Genomic DNA, 22,186 nt, shown 5'->3' on the forward strand with positions numbered 1-22,186 from the left:
AACTCATGAGGTACGCTTTCTCCTCAGAGCGCTCGAACGTTCCCTATTTGGCACAGCAAGGTATGGTTTGCTTTGGTTTAGTTCGCTTTGGTTCACTTTTGAGCACTCAAACGCACCCTTTGTCTCCAGGCCTATGAGATCCTTGTGTAAGACAGACAGACAGGAGTTGTGTGAGGGAATATTGTAAACAGACTGATAGTACCTCTAGCAGAGGCAGGTTCCACCCAGTGATTGGAATCGGATGAAATGGAGGCTTTAAGCCAAGCTTCATCACACTCCTACACATGTCTGTCATTATTTGAGTCATCTCAGTGCTTAAGTGTGAAAGGCAACCACTGCAGGACTTCCTGTGGTTGATACAGTGTATGTTGATCATGTAGATCATAAAGGTGATTATCAGAGGGTATTCATCTTTAGAATACATACATGTATATCTGTAATGGTTGGATTTTCGCTGGCCCCATGTGATAAAGATAGTGCCTTGGGGAAAGTCCATCAATGGTACAAAATTAACCTATAAACTAGGTGGCAGATGCAGCTATTGTCTTTGCCGTTACGCTAAGCATCTAATACAGCGAGACTATTGTCTTCACTACGTGATACGTCTGATGTGCCGAGACTACAAACAGTGGAAGCATCCACCGCCTATATCAACTGGTCTTGCTTTAGTTGTTGTTTTCTTATTATCAATTTTGAATCTGTGAAAAACTGCCACAGACTCAAAATCGATACTAAGAAAACGACTACAGAGAGACCAGTGGATATAGGCAGTGGATGCACGCATCCACTATTCGTAGTTTCGCCGCATCAGACGTTAACAGTTAAGACCATAGCTGTATCCTCCACCTCCACTTGTACAAAACCTGTTGAAATTGTTGGAAAGTGCATTAAAGAATTGATTTGTGATAGTGTGTGTATCGCTTACTCTCAATCTGTGTCTTGTAAGGGAAAAAATATTGATCATGTGAAGGTAGAAGTGTTTGTACACTAAAGGTTTGGTGTCCCACCACACTTTGTTGATGTTCATGAATTGTTTTGTTACAGTTGTGAATGCTGTAAAATGAGATGCATACAACTGTATGTAACATATCAAAGGTTGACAAGTCACGTTTGGAAACTTAGGAGCTTGCCAATATTGTTTAATTTTGAAGACTATAATAAAAGAATCATGTGTGTGTTCTTGGTATGTACAAAATATTTCAGGAATAAATTCACACTGATATACATGTAAGTCATATCAATCAGCAAATGTGCACTGGATGCACTACTGTATATGCCGAATATTTATTTCTATTTTTGCGAAATTTGCGAGTTGGGTGCTATTCATGAATTTAAAAACACGCAAAAATAACATCTCTCATCCTACATAAATGCAATGTACATGCATACATTTCTTAGTTCAATACTGGTACTCCACGATCGCGAATTTAACCACTCGTGATAATGTCGGGAAGTCCCGATTCGCCAAAATTTAGACTCGCTAAATATATGGTGTATACAGTAGGTAATATGTATACTTGTTCTTCAAAGTTTATTACCCCCCTACCCCCCCCCCCCCCAAAAAAAAAAAACAACAAACAAACAAAAAAAAAAAAACAAAAAAAAAAAACGGGTATTCTAGTAATCTCATTTAATGGAAGGCCCTTAGGGCCTGAAATTAAAGAGTGAGGTTTGTCCCAATCTTTAAAGGGTGCCAGAGCTAGATTTGTGTTGAGACTGAACCGCTTCCACAGTCAGCCATGCCGCGATGAGCTGAGAAGGGGAATGTCAATGAATGAGTGCCACACCACAAAATGAGACCCAATGCAGCCGTGCCATAAGTGACCCTTGCATGTAAATTCTTTACTGTAATACACTGTTGAAGGTATTGTGTAGGTTTGAAGGATAGATACATTCATATTTTCAAAAGGAATTATAGCAAATTTTGATTTTACTCATCTTGCCCAACACAGCAACAACATTTTCTTGACTATTTGTGAAGATTTTTTACACTAAAACAATTGATACATTTTATTTCCAAAATAATGAATCTGACCTAATAGACAATGGGCAAATACAAACTATTTTGTCATAAATGGATACATTGGAGTGCTGTTCATAAGTCTTTTTTTCCAGCATCTTCACACCCAGAAATTAATCAAAAGAATTTAACAAATGAAACGTAATCAATTGAATACCGTATTGTTTGTCCAAATATTCCCCCTTTTCCTGAAAATGCTCAACAAGATTTCACAAAACTTTGTTCACATGGGCAAAGCATTGCTTAACAGTCTCTAAATTGAGTCTGACTGAGCCACCCACCGTGCATGGTTTGGCTTGCTCTGGCACAGAAGGCTTTGGAAGCTTTCACTTTATTTGATCCTGAACTCACATATGGAAACAAGAAATAAAGGGTCTCATACTTTGGTGTGTTACCTAATGATTTTGATTGCCATACACATTACATTAAAGGGACTGTACAGTACTGGTTGAGGTGGGGATTCATGTTTTGAACATTCCTAAGTGAGATAATGAGAAACCTCTTATGAAATATGAAAGAGCATGGAATTTTAAGAAGGATTCAACGTTTATTTGATGAAAATTGGTTTTCAAATGGCTGAGATATCCAAGAAAGTGATAATAATAAAAGGCGACAGGCCACGCCTTTTATTAGGATCTCTTTGTTTCACCTTGTTTTTGGATATCTCAGCCATTTCAAAACTGATTTTCATCAAATATTGATACCCCTTAGAATTGCATGCTCTTTGACATCTCATAGAGTGGTTTCTGAATATCTCACAAAACGTTAAAAGCTAAATCCTCACCTCAACCAGAACTATACACACCCTTTAATGAATCATCTTGTGTGATGAAGTAAATGAATCTGAGTAGCTTAAATATGAAATTGGAAGAAACCGACGTTTATTCAGGAGCCTATATGCACACAATCTTAATCTTATGATCTTATACCGTATTTGTATAAGGATGTTTTCACCTTGCCAAATTTCTAGGTACTTGTAGTATGTTACACACAGACATTGGTCATCCAGGGGAGTAAAAGCCTTTGTTTACATAGCAGTGTGAGATCTGAGGATATGTGTATATTTTAGGATGATCACAATGCATGAAGCAATCTTGCTACCAGTATTTTAGTTTTGTGTGTCTTATGCATTTATTGTTTTTTTTTTCATTCAACTAAAGAGATGAAAATGATTATGCCTTGTCTGCAGTATTTCATTGAAGTTGTATGTGGAACATGAATTTTTACATACTTTGGTTTTATGCAATTAAACCAAGACTGTATTGATCTCCCAAGAAATTTGTTGATTGAAATTTGTATGTTAACATTTTCTCTTTGTATGTTTGTTTGTTTGTTTGTTTGTGTGTTTTTTTTTGGGGGGGGGGGGGGTTGGGTAGATTGAGAAGAAAAAATATGTTGCTAATTTATATGGTATGTGTGTGCATGAATCTCAAAAATGTATAAATTGCAGGCTTAGTTAACACACTACACAACACACATGCATACCAGTAAATCCATCTACCCACCCACATACACACATAAACTGAGACCCAAGCACTCTCAATCACCTCACCTAATTTGCATTTTTGATTGTAACTTACACCACTTTGTCTTTCAAAACATATGACACCTTAAAAAGCCCACAGCATTCCTATGTTTTCGTCGAATTTTGAGGATTTGTTCATTATTCTGTACGTTTGATTTCACAGTGTTTTGTTAAAGTTAATTCAAGCCTTGGGTGGTGTTTCACTCACACAAAAACAAACAACCCCTCAGTAAAGGATGATGAAGATAGAGTGAGGTAGGGACAGAGAAGGTGGAGAGTAAGGGGGAGAGATAGATGGAAAAGAAAAAGATAGAGAGACAGATGGATAGATAGGTAGATAAATGGATGTGTAAATAGATGGATAGATAAATGGATGTGCAGATAGATGGATAGATAAATGGATATATAGACAGGCAGATAGATGGATAGATAAATGGATATATAGACAGGTAGATAGATGGATAGATAAATGGATATATAGACAGGCAGATAGATGGATAGATAAATGGATATATAGACAGGTAGATAGATGGATAGATAAATGGATATATAGACAGGCAGATAGATGGATAGATAAATGGATATATAGACAGGCAGATAGATGGATAGATAAATGGATATATAGACAGGCAGATAGATGGATAGATAAATGGATATATAGACAGGTAGATGGATGAAAAGATAAATGGATATATAGATAGGTAGATGGATGAAAAGATAAATGGATATATAGATAGGTAGATGGATGGATAAATATGAAGATAAAAAGAGATAGATAGATATGTACTTTAGATGGATAGATAGAAATATGGACAGAAAATAGAAAGATGGAAAGATAGGTAGTAGATAGGTAGGATAGATAGATAGCTGGATAGATAGACAGAGAAAGAGAGAGAGAGGGAGAGAAAAAAAGGAGAGATAAGAGGGAACGAGAGATTCACGTTTTCATGTCCGTGGTAAGCAATGACACTCGACAAAACATTCTCATTTCACACAAGATGGCGGTTCCTTTGTCGTCTGCACATGGTTTATTGCTGACTACTGCCCTCTACGTTAATACCACAGCAATGAATTCTGTCATCGACGGAGCTTGGCAAGACATTTAAAGGCAAGCAAAGTATGCCGAAAGAAAAAAAAAAAGAACATAAGAAATTCACCACTAACTTACTGTAATTGCACTCATATATAATCATTTTTATCAATCAGGTATCCGAGTGTTACCCCTCAGGGATAACCATGAATACATTTATACAAATGTAAAATAATCTGTTGGATACAAAGAAAAGGAAGCGAGATCCGTCCACTGCGATGTAAATCGATCTACTTGCGAAAGTATACAACGTCCATGCGTGCTCGCAATAACATCAGAACGCTAGATTTGCACGGGTGATTTATTTCTGTGAGGCCGCCAGGTACAGCACAGTAATTCACTCACATTCAGAGGGCGCTGTTGTCGCCCAGTTAAGTTTGTAAGACAATTGCGCATCGACCCCCTGTTTTTGTGAACAAAGAAAGAACAAATACGTCGGATCTCACTTCGGTCAGACTGCATCAATTTTCACACAACCAAATCACATTTCGTCTTTAATCTTATGCGAAGAAGAAAGACTTCCACGCAAAAGAGAAGTCGTTATATATAAAACACAGAGCGATGACGAAGCATGCATACAAGTCATCTATGTACATCTTGCCAGGCGGTCACGTCTCAATAAATAAACAATTTCATTTCTTGTCTTCGATATTGATAACTGCTCTTCAGAAGACTAAGAGGGCAGATTATGGCCAGCTACAGCTCCATTTATAAGCGAGTGGTATTTGGCGACAGCCAGTGTAGACTAAAGCATACATCCACATTGCGACAAAATCTTGCATGACTTTCTACAGTTTTTTTTTTTTTTTGTATCGATATACTCTTTATAAACTTTGTATCATAACGTTAATCTCTACCACTACTCTAATAAACATTAATCCGTTTTAGAAAAAAAAAAGATACACACATTTTACTGTTGTAAGTGGAAGCACATTGACAAATTCAGAAAGAAGATGAAATCAAAATAGATCTAAAGGTTTTGTGAAAAGACAAACAACAAAATAATTCTACTGGCTGTCTCTATGCGTCACACTATGGCAGTCTATAATCTATACACGAGAAGCCCGTTTCCAAGTCATGGTTTCTCTACGTTCAAATTAGAAAATTATGCTCTGGAGTTTCGTCATGTCGCTTTTTGTTTTTAGGGTGTGATGCGCTTATTTTTCTGTTAAATCCCTCGTTTTCCCCGAGAGTCCTGGTTCGAGAGTTTCGTATGAGTTTCACTGGACCGAGTCAATCAGGGCTTGGACGTCGATCTCTTCGACCGGGACTTCAGCCGACGCGGTGATGTTGAGCGAGAACGTGGTGGAACACTCGCCGTGCTCGTTGCGCACCCGCAGCTCGTAGGTGCCGGAGTCGATTGAGAGTGCCACGGGAATACTCATGTTGCAGTTGACGCCTTCCGCCCACACCTTGAAGCGACCGCCGTCCTCGATTTCGTTGCCGTTGAAAACCCACGAGACTGCAGGTAAGGTGATATAATGCAAGAACACAAAAGCGACACTTGTGAAGGATTATAATATTCGACTGAAATTGAAATACATTACGATTATTCTCTGTTTGCCAATATTGTTTGAAAGTGTACACTGATGTATCTATGAAAACCAACACTTAACGCTCAACATTCTCCCGTCTTCCTATAGTCAGTTGATGAAATAGCTCAACTCTCTGTCTCATTTGCGCGGGAAAAAATAGGAATAGAACTAGTTTCTTCCAAAGTAATGGAGTTTAGAATACATCAAAGTAATAGTGACACCCCCTCCCCCTCCCCCCCCCCCCCAAAAAAAAAAAAAAAAAAAAAAGGAGAGATAGCCTTATTAGCTCTGTTTTGTTGTTTCTCCACGCATAACCGAACGAGGTAAAGAATTACCCTTCACGCATTAACCATGGAGCTACTACAGAGTAGCCCCATGCATTAACCCCCTACTTGCCACATTAAATTCCAGTCCATACGACATGTGTGTGAAATTTGTGTGCATTCGAGTCACTGGCATAGAAAGGGTTAACCGTCCATCTCTAGTCTACTCACCAGACTCGGCTGGTTCGGCCAGCTCACAGGTGAAGGTAGCCGCTTGACCCTCCTCGATGTTTTGAGACTCTGGCCGCTTGACGACCACTGGACCTTGGTAGCCAGGTGGGGCGGACGTCGCAGCTGTTATTAAAAAAAGATACAATCTCTTTATAATATACACCCAAAGATGAATAGAAGAATAGACACTGATAGATGTAGAAGCACTATATATTATTTTTTTTTTCAGCGTCCATTGAACATGTTGAAAATGAAAGACAATGCTTATTCAAACAAAACGGAAATATTTGTGCGTCATGATTTTGACTAGTCTGTTAAAATACCATTGCGATTTCAATCTAAGGCCCGTTTCGTCAATGTTCTTCAGACTTCGCGTCTTTTGCATGGCTAGGCGCAGTGACTATGGGTCTAAAACCCATGATCGTATTTCGAGCTCCATCACTTTCTCACTGTATCAAAGATACAAGATACATCTGAAAATTTCCTTCAAAAGAAACAATAGGCTAATCCAAGCTTCATAACAAACTATTTAGCTGTGGTTAAATCGAGTGAATCACTGAACATTACACGCCATAAAATAATGGAGGTTAGACATGCTTCCCTGTGGACCTAGAAGGATTCGATGTGTTTTTGAGAGGTGAAATCGCGGTCTTCCCTCAACTTTCACTGGAAGGAGTCGTAGCAGGAGAGAGAGAGATAAAAAAGTGGAAGAGTACGTAGATCGGGACTGACAACAAGCAGGTTTACTTGGATGCAAAAAATGTACTCTATAATATTGTAATTTTTGATTTCCTATTTTTCGTTCTCGTCGCTTATCAACGTCTATGGCATATTACTTGCAGGTGTCGGTTCTAAACGTAGAGCTTCGTATCTGGAACGTAAACGTTAAGACAACGCTAATTCGAAAAAAAAAAAAATGGTGTTCTGAACACGCGCGAGACAGCTGTTTCCATTGTCCAACACGGAGGCTGCGTCGTCTTAGCGTTCGCGTCGTAGATCTAGTGTACTGCTGCAGTTTTAGACGAAAAAGTACTCAATGAAAGGGCGCCCTCATGTACTCACCGTCATACGCTCCTTCATCGGTGATCGCGACGGTACCGGCCGACTCGGCACGATCAGCCGACATGCTCACCGCTGCACCTGGATCCTGCAGGTCGACGGCCATCTCAGCCTGCATCTCGCCCTGCGACACCGAGACCTCTCCCGTCGTCTGAGCCGGCTCTGCGGCGGCAGAGTTACATTACCAACAAAAACAGGAAGAATTTAAACGATGTTTTGGCCTCAAACAGTATAGTACAACATGTCAGTATTCATGTAACAATATGATGTGAAAATGTATACGAAAGAGTCTTATAAATTCTCCACCATGGATGTCTAATACTGTGACATGTAAGTATGCAAGAGATAATGTTAGTACTTCCGATGGCACCAAACATTAGTAGACGAAGTAATGACATTTGTTGCTGTCTTATTTTGCTCTCATATTTTGGAACCTTTTGTTCGTAATACAGGGGCAGCAGAACGGCCGGGAAATGGACTGCAGACCAGCCTACCTACCCCGCACCCTCTTGGCTCTTTAAAGAGCAGAAAAAACACATCGCAATGCGATAATACCCATAAGTTTCGAAGTCTCTCCCCCGATTCTTCACATCGGAGAGGGAAAGGGTGAGGGGGTGATGAGGGAAGGGGGCGTTCCGCGGCTCCTGTCATGTGAAACTTCTGGAAAATAGGTTATCGAGCATCGTAGTGCTGAAACGCATCGTTGGAAGGATACATTGTGTACTGGTAATACGAGGCAAACACACAAGGTATAATATGTATGTGATGTGTATCAAAAAGTACTCCACCGCTACTATATAACCACCTCAGTAACTTTTAAACACACTAGCGATCCCTTTTATCACCCGCGATCAACACCCTATGGAGGGCATCGACGTCCATATCATCGTACGTACCGCCTCCCTCTTGCACGGTCTCCCTGTGTGCTTCCATGGTGTCGTAGCCGGCTGAGACCTCGCCCTTGGCTTCCCCGTCGACGATGTCCATCTTCTTGCTCTCGTAGGATTCCGATCGCTGCTCGGAGACCGCCTCCTTGGTCGTGGCGCCTAGCGGAAGTCAAGCAGACGACAATCATGTTCATATGTTACTTTTTTTTCACACATGGTTTGCTGCCATAAATCACATGGGGTTCTACAATTTAAGGTAAAATTGTGGGCATTTGCTTATTTGTATTTCTTTGATATACACATACCGACATAACAACTTGGAAAATATGCGTTGATATTTAAAATGGTTTTCTAGTCTTCAAAAATGTTGACCTCTTTAATTATGAGCTATAAATCAACATACGATAAAATCTGGACTTAGTGTAAGACAGTCGTATCGAAACAGAATCATTGTTATGTCTTTTTTTTTAGACGACTGCATGTAATCTGACCTGTGGCATGTATTAGTGACAACGTGCATCATCAGCTGATATTATTTAGTTTACGAAATCACAAAGCAAACAACTAGCAGTCCTGCAAATTAATTAATCTCTAAGCCAATCGCAAGAAAACCTGATGTTTTTGTATGGCATCATCATTGCACGTGCGAATACAGCTTCCTAGAGTATTCTCTTTACTAGTACTTCATGAATTCTGATTCTTTGCCTTAAAGGCAAAATTGAATCTTTCTTGGTGTGGTATTCCACATCAGTAGAGTACAATGCATTTACTTCCAACGAAACAACACGGGACGAATAAGTCAGATATAAACCTTTCATACATAAACAATTATTCATGGTGCATCAGAGAAAGGATACACAATCAGTAACAGAACTATATTAAATCTTCTAAATATAAAGGAACCAATAAATTGTCATTGACAAGAACATGAATTGACGCGTTGAACAGACAGTGTTCTCAGATAGTGTGACGAAAACATAATATCTACGTTACACAGATTGTCTTCATTTTAACAACGTTCCAAGATATTTGAAAGACGTCATCTGTTTTTGTTATCACAAGAGAGCACAGAACGGAGTAAATATTTCAATTATTAACCACCTCAAACATAAGTATTATACATCAACAAGAACATCAATAACATCAAACTGAAACAGAATGTCTGTTCATGCAAATTACATCTGGGGGCATTTCATGAAGCTTTAGGTCAGATTTTTTGTCTTTTTAATGACAAACTGTTATAAGCTGCAGAAATCCTTGCATTTGATTGCTGAGCGCAAATTTGTCCGAAAATTTGTCGGACGAAACGCTTTATGAAATGCCCCCCATGAAGTATGGGATATATAATTGTCAGACGCCACCGCGATTATTCTCCATTCTTGCGCACTCACATGATATACGCCTCTAAGTGGTTAAATTGTAGGAAAAAGTTGATCATCTCGTGTTCGTGACAGCGAGGAATGGGGAGGTGTGGTACAGAGTTTGCTGATAGAAATATGACGTGTTTTCGTTTCGTTTATCTACCATCTATTCATTTTCTTGGGGGATAGGGGTTGTGTGTAGGTATGCAATCTATTCTTTCTGGAATAGCTACAGGAATGGTCTGTATACAGGGTGCTCGTGCAAATAAGAAATAACTTCCAACAACAAGACAATAATAGTGCTTCAACAATATTCCTTTCGTTAACGTCACATTCACACTCACGCCCGTTGTGCGTTTCAAACTTTCTTCGTAAGACCTTCTTAGAGGTGCACATTTTCAAATTGAATTTCAACATCTTTGAATTGTTCCGGATACATGTAGGCGTATATTAAAAAATTAACAGTTAGCATCTCATGAATATATATTTTTGGTTGTTGTTCCTAAGACTATAGCAACAGGAGTGATTCGACTTCTCATTTGTAGAATAGATATGACAGAACTTAAATTCAAACAATAGGAGAAGAATCAATGTAGTTTTGTCGACTGTAAGACACAGAGATAGCTGATGTATAAAAGTATCTAGAACAACGTTATAACAGACACTTCAAGGCTCACATTGAAACATGGATTCAAGTTTGAAACGATTGACAGATTATACGGTCACATAATATACATGTACTAGTAAAGGGCGGTTCTCAGAGACAAAAAATTACATCACGTTGCCGTGGCAACATTATTGCGCTTTCACGTCAAGGGAGAGTATAGTGCTGGCAGGGTGCAGGCAGTGAGTCCCGCTATGTGGTGTGCGAGTTTATCACTTCTGGCAAGACAGAGGAACGTCAACAAAAAAACACAGGTGCGAAACAATCACGCCACGTCATACTATGAACACACACTCATCTAGACTACTGGTCAATCATTTCACGGAGCAAGACGACATGAAAACATATCGGAACGGTCTCCCGCGTAAGGCACGTGAGCAAGACTGTTTTGGTTTTCTCATCCAACCTGAGCTCTTCGCCTTTCTTGACTTAAGTCCTCGGAAGCCGGCCTGGATCATGAGCGCAGCTTTCTCGGTCTCGGGAGCATCGAGGTCGATGTCGATCACCTCCTCCTCTTCCTGCTGCTTTTTCGACGACTGACTGGCGGATGTCTCCACTGTACAATGTTTGCATGTCAGGATATTTATACGCCGTATCTTATGTTTACTTTAGATATTTTACACATTAAGTATCTCGACAACAAAAGCAAAACATCAGGATGCTTCGTGGAAGATCGATTAATACATTTCACCCACAGTCTCACCTTAGCATGTCTTGAAGTCTTTCCCTTCTTGTGTTCTTAATCACACATATCGGTCAGTTCAAAATTTACAGGCGTTAATTGAAATACATATTGATATTTTGTGTTACGCGAACAATCAGTACTTTTGTTCACAAAGTGATTGTTTAAAAAATTCGATTACAATGATCAAACTGGAAAAGTCGTATGTAATTATGATGCGATGTATTACAAAACAGTTGTAAGCTATGTATATATACACATATTCACGATCTATCAATTATTTCTTTAAATGTATGTCGATATACTGAATATAACCACATTGATATGGGAATATACAAACTAGACTTGAACACATGACATGGAAAAGGCACAAGAAGAACCTTCATCGGCATACACTAGAGAAAATAAATTTGATCGGCATGATACTGCGCTAGAACACAAGCTGCGGTAAGAATTTTCGTTTCGTTTCATCATCGTCAATGTCTTTAGCGAGATATGGAACGTTACTTGTCATAAGATTTGTCCAGGAAGATAATCAATCATGTTGACAAACGCGAGAAAGATCAAATTTTTGTAATGAAATATTCTGTCCTTGGGAATTAATTCAGTTAACTAAAACTGTCTGCTGCGCACAATTAGTATCTTTCATTGTGAACCTGCATGGATATATTATAATTTCGAAGTGAAATAAAGAAATGAATTAAAACCATCGAGGACAATGACAGACATTAACCACGTGTTAACAGAAAGGCAAAATATCAGGACATTATACTTTACAAACCATTTTGCAAAGGCATCAAGCATCGAGAAGTATAATATAAAAAATATTAACATAGAGAGAGAGAAAGTAAGAGACGGGAGAGAGAAGCGACGCGGGAGAAAGAAAAAAGAGCTACTAGTGGAACAGACAGACTAAAGAGTAGAATATCAAAACATATGAGGAGACATACGTGCTGTATATTACAAAATGTGCAACGGAACAACTACTCGTATTGTGTTGTTCTATACAAGCTCTGAATAAACCTTAGACTTCGATTTTCAACGTTGCCGACGAAGATGACGCTACGACTTCCGTCTTCTAACAAAAATGGAATTAGCCTGGATAGAGAGGGCGCTCCTCCCTGTTTCAGGATCATCCACGTCCGTGTCTGTCTCTTTAAACTCAACTCCCAGAACTCTTGCTGACTGGTAGCGGCTGACCGTCGCACATGATCACCAAAACGGCAAATCGATATTGATATCAGGCCCAATAAATCGACGGAGTATAAAGCTAAGAGGGAAATGTATGACTGTGCAGGAGTGGACGTATGATAACACGTATGGAATACTTGTCGAGTAAATACTTATACCCACAGTATCGACGTGTTAGCGGCAAATTTAATGCGCCTACTCGTACGTTTTCAAGGACCTCTATAGTTTGTATAGAAACATTTGCTACTGCGATTTGGTTGATGATGGTAGTACGTGAAATAGAAACTTCATGACAATTTGGATGAACAAAAATATGATACAGTAAAGAGTTTATCTTTAATCGTGATAAGCAATCTCCAACAGATAATACTCATTAATGGATAATAAAAAATACTACGGCCGAGATAAGCTTTACATACGGAAAGACATCGGAATCTGTTGTCCAATTTATTTCACGTTTGGGGAAGCATACCTTCCGAGGATTCCCTTCAAAATTTGACCTGACAATAGAATGCTAGATATGACTTTGAGGTCAACGACCTTCCGATTCTTATATGTCTTATGCATCAGATAGAGAGAAAAAACAGAAAGAGTGAGCGATAAAAGAGCGATAGATAGATAACAAGTAAGAGAAAGGGGACAAGAGATGGAGAGAAAGTTGGAGAGAGAAATCGTTATTGGCAAGGACGCCCTCACCTGATGATTCTTCCCTCCTCGACGTCCGTGTCGTGCTCGATGATTCCTCGACCACGGACGATTCCTCGTGCCGGCTGCTTCGGTACTCCCGGAAGCTCGAGTCGTCACTTTCGATCTCGGTTCGCTTCCTCCGAGAGGATCTGGTTTCCAAATGTTCCTGGGTTTTCTTCGCGTCTCGTACTGCCCAGCAGGAAGTCAAAATAGGCAAACATCACATTATACTACTCAGAAAGACATATGCTTCATCCCATTATCACACCAACGTTCATCATATCAACACTTTCTAGGAACCATTGTCAATAGCACATAGGAACCATTGCCTATAGCATAGGAACCATTGCACATGGCATAGGAACCACTGCCTAAAGCATAGGAATCATTGCCTACAGATTGTTAAGGCTATGACATGAAGACACCGCCTCCAAAGTTTTCACCAAAATGTAAGACCTTATATCAATCGTTAGTCATTTTTTCTTCAATTTTAAGGTGTTAAACAAAATTAACAAAATCGACTATACCTTCTGGTGACGTTGCAGTAAACCGAAAAAAAGAGAGTTTTAAACCATTTCATGTCAGGCAAACGTAACCTGTTTTTATGGCGACAGAGTACATGTACAGGCGGCAGTTGTCGTTAGACGTACTGGGCACGGAAAAACACAGACATCTTTTTTTCCCCTCTGCTTATGCCTCTATTATTTTGTGAGGGAAGAAAACATCAAATGTAAATCACTTATTGCATGATATAATGATGAATGATAAAAATGTAACATAAGCTAAGAAAATAACCAAAACTGAAATAATGAAATCAAACTATCCATTGTAGTGCTCAGTAAAACATCATGCCCACAGCTTCATCACAAAGTGACATGCGCTAACTGAACGGAATGCCTACTTACTTATATGTGTAACGAAGATGATACAGCTAGCAAGTTAGTGGAAATCTGAAATAACATTGGAAATCATCATGCCAACTTCTTAGCACGCCTTTACCATTGGTGCAGGGCTCCGATGGGCATATGTATATTTCTTTTGATTCAATTGCAGATGCAATACGCTATATATAGTCAATCTTAGTTTGGATTTCAACTGGTAATATATTATTCTGTTGATAACCAAAGTTATCACAATTATAATGCGGGATGAAAATGTATGATGATGAACATCTGAGTGCAGCAATTAGAGTGCAGTAGATCTAAGCCTATATAGGTAATGATTGTATAATGGAGTGAAATGAAATAAGGACAGGCGAATTCTCACCGTAAGTGGCAGCATCAATTGATGTAGATGAAAAAAAAAAATACTTCGTGCAGGATGAAAAAAAAAAATCAGGCATCAACAATTGTGGAGGCTGGTGAAGCGGGTGATTACGCGAGCAATGCAAAACTTGATCATGAAAAAAAAATCACTTTCAATAGCAGCAAGCAGTGAAACAACGGCACGTGTACATGCACAGTCAGAAAACTATAGCAGAAGACACTGTAACAGCTTACGAAATAACCAAGAAACTGAGGATTAAAGGGTGTGTACAGTTCTGGTCGAGGTGAGGATTTAGCTTTTAACATTTTGCGAGATATTCAGAAACCACTCTATGAGATGTCAAAGAGCATGCAATTCTAAGGGGGTATCAAAAGTTTATTTGATGAAAATCGGTTTTGCAGTGGCCGAGATATCCAAAAACAAGGTGAAACAAAGAGATCCTAATAAAGTTGTGGCCTGTCGCCTTTTATTATTATCACCTTTTTGGATATCTCTGTCATTTTCATCAAATAAACGTTGAATCCTTCTTAAAATCACATGCTCTTTCATATTCCATAAGAGGTTTCTCATTACAAAACTGTATCTCATTTAGGAATGTATAAAACATGAATCCCCACCTCAACCAGTACTGTACAGCCCCTTTAAATGCGCCAGTGTGTTATATAATGTCGTACACTAAGCGCTGTGAAATGTAAATACCTGTCTGCGGACGTAAATAAACTGTGCGTCAAAGAAGCTCACATGGTCTTTGCTTTACCATTAACGATTCAACACCCAACGTCCCAACGTGCACTGAATACTGGAGTGTTACACTGTCTTGAAGAGCACGTTTAGACTGGCACATTACGGATTTCGAAAAACTAGGTGATGGTTATAACAAGAGTTGTAAAATGGAATTTATTATTTGAGACCACTGGTGCTTCTCTATTGGCTTCAACACGATTTATAAAAATTTGAGATTGTAATTGTAATGAAAGAATTCAAAAGTTGCCAAGGAATGTAATGTTAATTAATGTATTTCCTAAACTGAAAAAAAGTTGATAAGTAACATGTGCATTATTGCGAAAGTGCATGATACCAGCTTTGTCATGCAGCGAGCCTGTGATGACATGCAAACGTAACAGGGCAGTAAAGATGCGAGAGAAAAAAAGAAAAAAAAAGAAAAGAAGCTTTATGCAAGATAATGCGCGTAAGAAATGCTATACGTGAAAGAGACAAAACACACATACAATAGCTGGAGACAGGAATAAAGAAAATGATCTACACTGTTCACATGATATGTGTGCACTGCATGCAAGTTTCATGTTATCACACTTTATTTTACATCCGGGTCATCTACTCTACACTTGTCTCGTTGATATGGCAACCGTGTATCCAGACACGTTAGCCCTTCGTATCATAAAGACCTTTAAGTACTTACTATCTGCGTAAATGCACTAACTCATATAAACAACATTTACAGTATTACAAAAATGACGTAAGCATTATTTTGATGAATGAATTCACAATGAATATCGGCGTAAAAAAAAGATCGATGATCATATATCAAGTTTTTTATACTGTTAATGACATTCGTCCTATTTTTTCGTGTCACTAGCAAACTCAAAAGAAAAACATGACTTGCATTGCAAAATTCTCCTCAAGGACTGCAAGAAAGCCAAACATTTACAGACTATTACAAGGCAAATTGCATCAGTGTGTAGTTGCATCGATAATAATAAATGCATGGATTAAAGTCGTTAAAGAAATTACTTTGTTTATCTGACCTCACGCAGTGGACGAAAATTTAAACGCAGCAAAGGGACATTCTGTGGCATCCATGCCCTTCGATAGACCGCTTTACTGACGTATTCAAATTTTATTTATACTTTCAGGCTACTTTTCCACAGGATATTTCTGTAAACCAAAATCATTAACCAGAGCTTGCCCGACAGAACAATAATTAATGTATGCGTATTGATATTGATTATATTGAAATGCGCATAAAAAATTCGGTAGGCCTCTGCGCATGTAGATAGAATTGCTTGTTTTTAGATCTTCAAAAAAACAAGGTAAATGGAAAATTGAATGCATTGATAAGAGAAATACGTGTCTATTCAAATCCGATAATGGCATTCAGCTTTTTCATGCATTTGACTACTCAAGGACACCAATTGGAGATTTTCCATTTGTTTTCCTACACTCTGTTTGGATTCTCATGCGCGCTATTTGCGAGGTTTGAGGCGAAAGTTTTCTTTCCATCTATCATCGACGAAGTGGCGAATCTGGAAGACCTCGTGCTCGAGCACGGGGTACTCGGCCTGGATCGGCAGCTCTTTACCTTGCACCTTGACGATGCACTCCGTCTCGCCCGTGCCGTACGAGTTCTCGCACACGCAGGCGTAGCGACCCGAGTGCTCGATGAGGGCCCGGTCGAGCTCGAGGGTGGCGAGGCGGTAGGTGTACTCCTGCTTGTAGTCTGGACTCGCCTTGGGGATGAGCTCTCCGTTGTAGAACCATTGCACCTATCATAAAACCAGATTAAGGAGTAGATGTGAACCGGACAATACATAACGAGAGAAAGATATATGTATATATATGTAATTAAAATCAGTATATCAACGACAAGCAGACAAAGAGATAGATAGATAGATAGATAGATTGATAGATAGATAGGTGGATAGATAGATAGATAGATGGAAAGTGGAAAAGATGGAAAGAGATTAGCACAGTCACGAGAAGGATGTGCACAGAAGATGAGGGATTGCTAATACGGTGACAAAAAGAACAAATTTGGATGAATAACAGACTGATGAATAACTGTATGTTGCTATGTGTCTTCATTAGTACAATGAGATAGACCTTTAACCAATTTCAGGTTCGACATTATCTCCGAATTCATAACGAATACAGTTTTCTTTTCTTAAAATGTCTTAGCGTGGAAACTATTTACCGCCAGCCGGATCCTGCAACGCCAACACTTCGACATGGCAAGAATTATGTAGTTTGTCTAGGGTATCAGATTAATAATGTCTAGAAAAAAAAGACGCCACCTAGTGGTTTGAAGACGTTGAATGGCTTATAATGGGATCATGATAAATGGACTTGCATCATCTATAGATCAAATGGAGGCCTGGACTTACCCTGGGCTCGGGGTAGCCGGCGGTGATACAGCTGAGCTTGAAAGCAGAGTTTTCTTGGATGATACGTGACCGCAGCTTGAATTCGAACCACGGGCTGCTGTCGGGCTCAAGGTTCAGGTCGGCCTTGAAGTCCCTGCGGAAGCGATGAGAAAATATTCACCCTTTTAAAAACTCATTTCTTCCGACATGACATAGGAAACATGACACGGAAATCGAAATGATTGCTTTATCGCTTAAACACGTGTGAAAAAAGGGATAGCTTGCATCGAGGTAGTAAATGACCGAGTATTCGGCCTACATTCTTGAACAAAAACTTGTCATATCGATTGTCTTTAGGCATAGCTATACTTCCATTTGAAATTTTGTATCTTCCATCGTGGCGTCATTGTGGAACAATTTTGACAATTATCAGCCAGTATCAATCAATTGGCAATTGTCACGTTTCGATATCAGGGTACAATGTATGACGAGTGATCATTGAAAAAAGCCATGAAGATTTTTGACGTGATTAGTTGCATTTTGATGAGTGAGGACAAATTCATGATAAAATGCTATGATATCTAGAGAAACTTAAACATAGAATGTAACCGTCTTTATCAATGACCAGGAGAACGTGAATTGATATGGCATACATTTCATGTGTACACGAAGAGAGGGACAGACACGCTAAGTATCGTTCTTATATATTCATCTACTGAACCTCATAACTGAGTATATTTATGCGTTACTTCATGTGGAGGAATAATGAATATAAAAAGATAAAATCCCAATGTCCAATCAAATCAGCGATAGAGGTCACGTGAACAACCCACCTTGGCTTCCTCGGGGCGGCTTTGTGCTTCAGTGGATCAGCTGTGGAACGAAAAGAAAAAGATATAACATTGCCTATGTCATCCTCCTTAGTCGGAACATCGAAGGCGCATTGAATACTTGGGTTACTATTCGAAACCATAGACATATATCAGGGTACTCCTCTGATCTGTAGATAGTGTGGATATCCAACTGAAAAAACGACGACAACAACAACAAACATATACCTTTAAAGGCACTGTTTGATAACGTTTCAAATTTGATAAATCTAGTTTGAAAAAAAAATGAGATGCGTGGTTCTACATGCACTCAATGTTTATGATATCATTTTAGCTTTGTGAAAAATTTAGTTAAAATTGATAATTAAAAAAGTGAAGCTTTCTGAGTGACAGAATCTATCACTGCTGAAATAAAATATTTTGGAATATATTCAGTCACATGGTGGCATTTGTTCGAAGATACCATAGGTGTGGCAGCATGATTTTCACCACTCTTGCATGCTAGAGTGTGTTTCGTCTGTCAGCATACTCGTCCGTCAGCAAAGTGTACATTTTCTTCTTTTGTTTCAATTTGATTGAGCGACTGAAATGATTAAAAGTATATTTACGGACGTAGGGAATAAGTAAACGAGGTGCACTCACGTTCGATGGCCACATTGACATCGTAGGAAACCTTGCCAAACGAGTTGGTTGCCGTCACCGTGTATGTGCCGGCGTCGTCCAGGTTGGCGCCCGAGATCTGGAGGCCGAAGTTGAAGTTGTCGAACTTCTGCTTGAACTTGAGCGACTGCTTGAGCTCCTTGCCGTCCTTCCACCTATTGCATTTGATTTGATTTGATTTGATTTGATTTTATTTGATTGATTGATTTCTCTGTATGGCATACTTTACAATTACATCGATTTTCATCAATTTCATTAACACTGTATATACAAATATGGCATCACACAATAGTCAATAGTAGGGCCTATGGCTATTTCTAACCATTTCAATTTGTCCAAAGACGTTAAAGGAAATGGTTTTCAAAATGTGTTCGATTTTATTTCTAGCGTTTTTTTGAGAAAAAAGAAAGTATGCACGATTTAAGTGCATTACAACCTTTCTCATAAACGAAAGACCACGACATACACCAATGGAAACAGTGAAGCGGCTTTCAGCGTAACTGCCCAATTGCGCACATGGTAAGATTAAACCCAAGTATTTCTTCTGGCCTGCTGTACGTACCACGTAATCACAGGCGGTGAGGCTCCGGTCACCTGACAGGTCATATTGACATCTCTGTCCTCCATGGCGCTGGTGTTTATTGGTCTCTTGAGGAACCTTGGCTTGCCTTCCTTACGGTCTGGATATCAGGAAATTCGACAAAACAATCAAAGTCAGCATCATCAACAAAAGTTGATATCATCCAGCCAAAATTCAGAATTATTTGTCAGACATTTACTCCAGAGGGTGGCAATTGATCCTCCAAAGTCACTGTGACTGTATGATCTGTTCTGAATCTATCGTCAGTGTCTGATTCATCAGGATAAATATCATCCAACGAATGAATAGTTTAATCGCAAAATTGGGTAAGCTAGATTTTTAAGACATTTAAAGTAAGTCCATCATCAGACAGAGCAAAATAAAATATTTCTAGTCATACCTCACATGGAACATAGCAAGGAATATTCTTGATGTTATATGATTGAAATATCCCGTCTGGTTTTTTCTGATCATTTCATTTTTTTTTTGCAGCTTTGATCGCAAATATCTCAACTTAACAAGCATCATAGGTTAGCTCGTTTTGTGAAAAGTTCTTCAAATTATCGTAGATGTCAATGTTGGAGGGTAAGCGGGATTTCCAGTAGGAATCATGTTCCCTCGTGCTGTAACAGCTCTTGACACAGCCGCATTTGCTATCGCTCAGTAGTAGGAAGAGAATGATTGATAATGGGGGTGATAAAAGAAGATCTATGATTCAGTACTGTGATTCCTAGCTTTTCCCGCCAAAAAAGGAAATAGAAAAGAAAGAGTCAAGAAATGAGAATACTTGCCGATGGAGAGATCTTCTGTGAAATCTGTCTTGAGAGGTTTCCTCTTTCTCTGGGCTCCGAAGTTTGCGATGCGTCCCAGACCGATCTTATGCTCTCCCTCCTGCAGAAAAGGTTAGATTACATTATTAACTGGACAGGTGATCGGCTTCATATCGTTTCAATTCAGTTCAATTCAATTCAATTCAATTCAATTCAATTCAATTCAATTCAATTCAATTCAATTCAATTCAATTCAATTTAATTCAATTCAATTTAATTCAATTCAATTTCGGTTTTATTGCAAATCAAATGAAAGTATAACAGTATCTGCAGACTAACAGTGCCATGCGTACAGAGTAAAATTACGTGTATGATATCGTAACATTCACAGTTAAAGAAAAATCAAAATGTAAAAAACCTAAATATTCTGTCATACCAATATCGTATTCCCTACAATCCTGTGATTAAACACTGCACTTACAGAAGGTTAAAACTAGATTACCATTGTCAGTAAGCGCTAACTACTTATCCCCCTTTAAAAGAACTGCCTGCATGTGTCGATAATACTCGATCATGATGTTGGTTGTGTTATATAGATAGACGCCACAAAGCAATTGTCAAAATTCGCTTCGAGAAAAAGATTTGCGTCTCCTAAGGTTAGATGTATCAGCTACATGTGGATAATGACGAGTAGTACCAAAATTGCACACACAACAAATGGATCTATGGTGTACTTCCGTCTTTAGAGAGTAAATACTATTACCCACACATATTCACGCTGTGATACAATCAATGCATGTATTACATCTCGTTCAGATTTCCTAGAAAATCACTGTCACACGTTCCTTCTCTACGTAATCATCTCCCTTCGCTAGACCATGTAATTAATGTGGTGTACGTGGAGTGTTTATCTGACTTAGGTTTCATGATCAAATTCTGTGTCAAGAGGTCGACTACACGGTCATAGAAGAATCGCTGATACCACTCACCAGCCACTTTTCGCCTAGAAGTCTGGCGTGGTTGTCGCAAGAAATGTTCTTTGCTCCTCCACGGAATTCAGGCTATCGGACGAGAAAACAAGAGTGTTGCTGCGTTATTTAAATGAACTTGGTCTGCATAAGTACACAGGCATAGTCTAAAACACAAATTCGTATAGATACTACTCAGCTTTAGGGGAACGGGGGTAAGCCAGTGAAGAAAAGCAAAAATCTCTAAAACTGAACTGATGGAGGAGAATCTACGGTAGATATGAACTCTTACTAATGTTTTGTTTACATGACCATGAATTAATTCTCCATAAACAATGCTACTGCTTGTACTGTTAAGTGGTGTTCTTGTAGATTCAAAGAGGAAACTACAAAAATAAATAAATAAAAGAGGAAATTGTATGATATTCATACAAAACCAATGCCAAAAAGTTACATTTGATTTGAATATGATTAAAGGGATCGTGCAATTTTGGTTGAGACCTAATTTCAGGTTTCTAACATTTTTTGGTGAAATAATGAGAAACCTCTTATGAAATATGAAAGAGCATGTAATTCCACGAGGAATTCAACGTTTACTTGATGAAAATTGGTTTTGAAATGGCTAAAATATCCAAAACAGAGCGATTCTAATAAAGTGTGGGACCCACACTTTATTATGATTGCTTTGTTTTACTTTGTTTTTGGATGTTTCAGTCATTCCAAACCCAATTTTCAACAAATAAACTTTGAATCCCTCTTAGAATGGTATGTTCCGTACTATTTCATGAGTGTTTACTTGGTATCTCTAAAAAAGTT

At 38.8% G+C, this 22,186-nt stretch overlaps 1 protein-coding gene across 1 annotated transcript in view; it reads right to left on the minus strand.

Moving 5' to 3' along the window:
* Positions 1 to 5,445: 5,445 nt before the first annotated feature.
* The window catches only part of LOC139714937 (twitchin-like), a 123,211-nt gene continuing 106,470 nt past the window's right edge, over positions 5,446 to 22,186 (minus strand). Inside the window, 13 exon segments of the mRNA XM_071626589.1 lie at positions 5,446 to 6,097; positions 6,665 to 6,787; positions 7,727 to 7,885; positions 8,620 to 8,769; positions 11,042 to 11,191; positions 13,205 to 13,384; positions 16,782 to 16,965; positions 17,584 to 17,716; positions 18,396 to 18,435; positions 19,035 to 19,207; positions 19,615 to 19,732; positions 20,424 to 20,523; positions 21,392 to 21,463. Of these exon segments, the coding sequence (XP_071482690.1) occupies positions 5,856 to 6,097; positions 6,665 to 6,787; positions 7,727 to 7,885; positions 8,620 to 8,769; positions 11,042 to 11,191; positions 13,205 to 13,384; positions 16,782 to 16,965; positions 17,584 to 17,716; positions 18,396 to 18,435; positions 19,035 to 19,207; positions 19,615 to 19,732; positions 20,424 to 20,523; positions 21,392 to 21,463 (1,824 nt within the window). The 3' untranslated portion in view covers positions 5,446 to 5,855.

This window comes from Diadema antillarum, unplaced genomic scaffold, assembly GCF_040938485.1.
Source record: "Diadema antillarum isolate AM-2024a unplaced genomic scaffold, OU_Dant_1.0 scf00000045, whole genome shotgun sequence".
NCBI lineage: Eukaryota > Metazoa > Echinodermata > Echinoidea > Diadematoida > Diadematidae > Diadema > Diadema antillarum.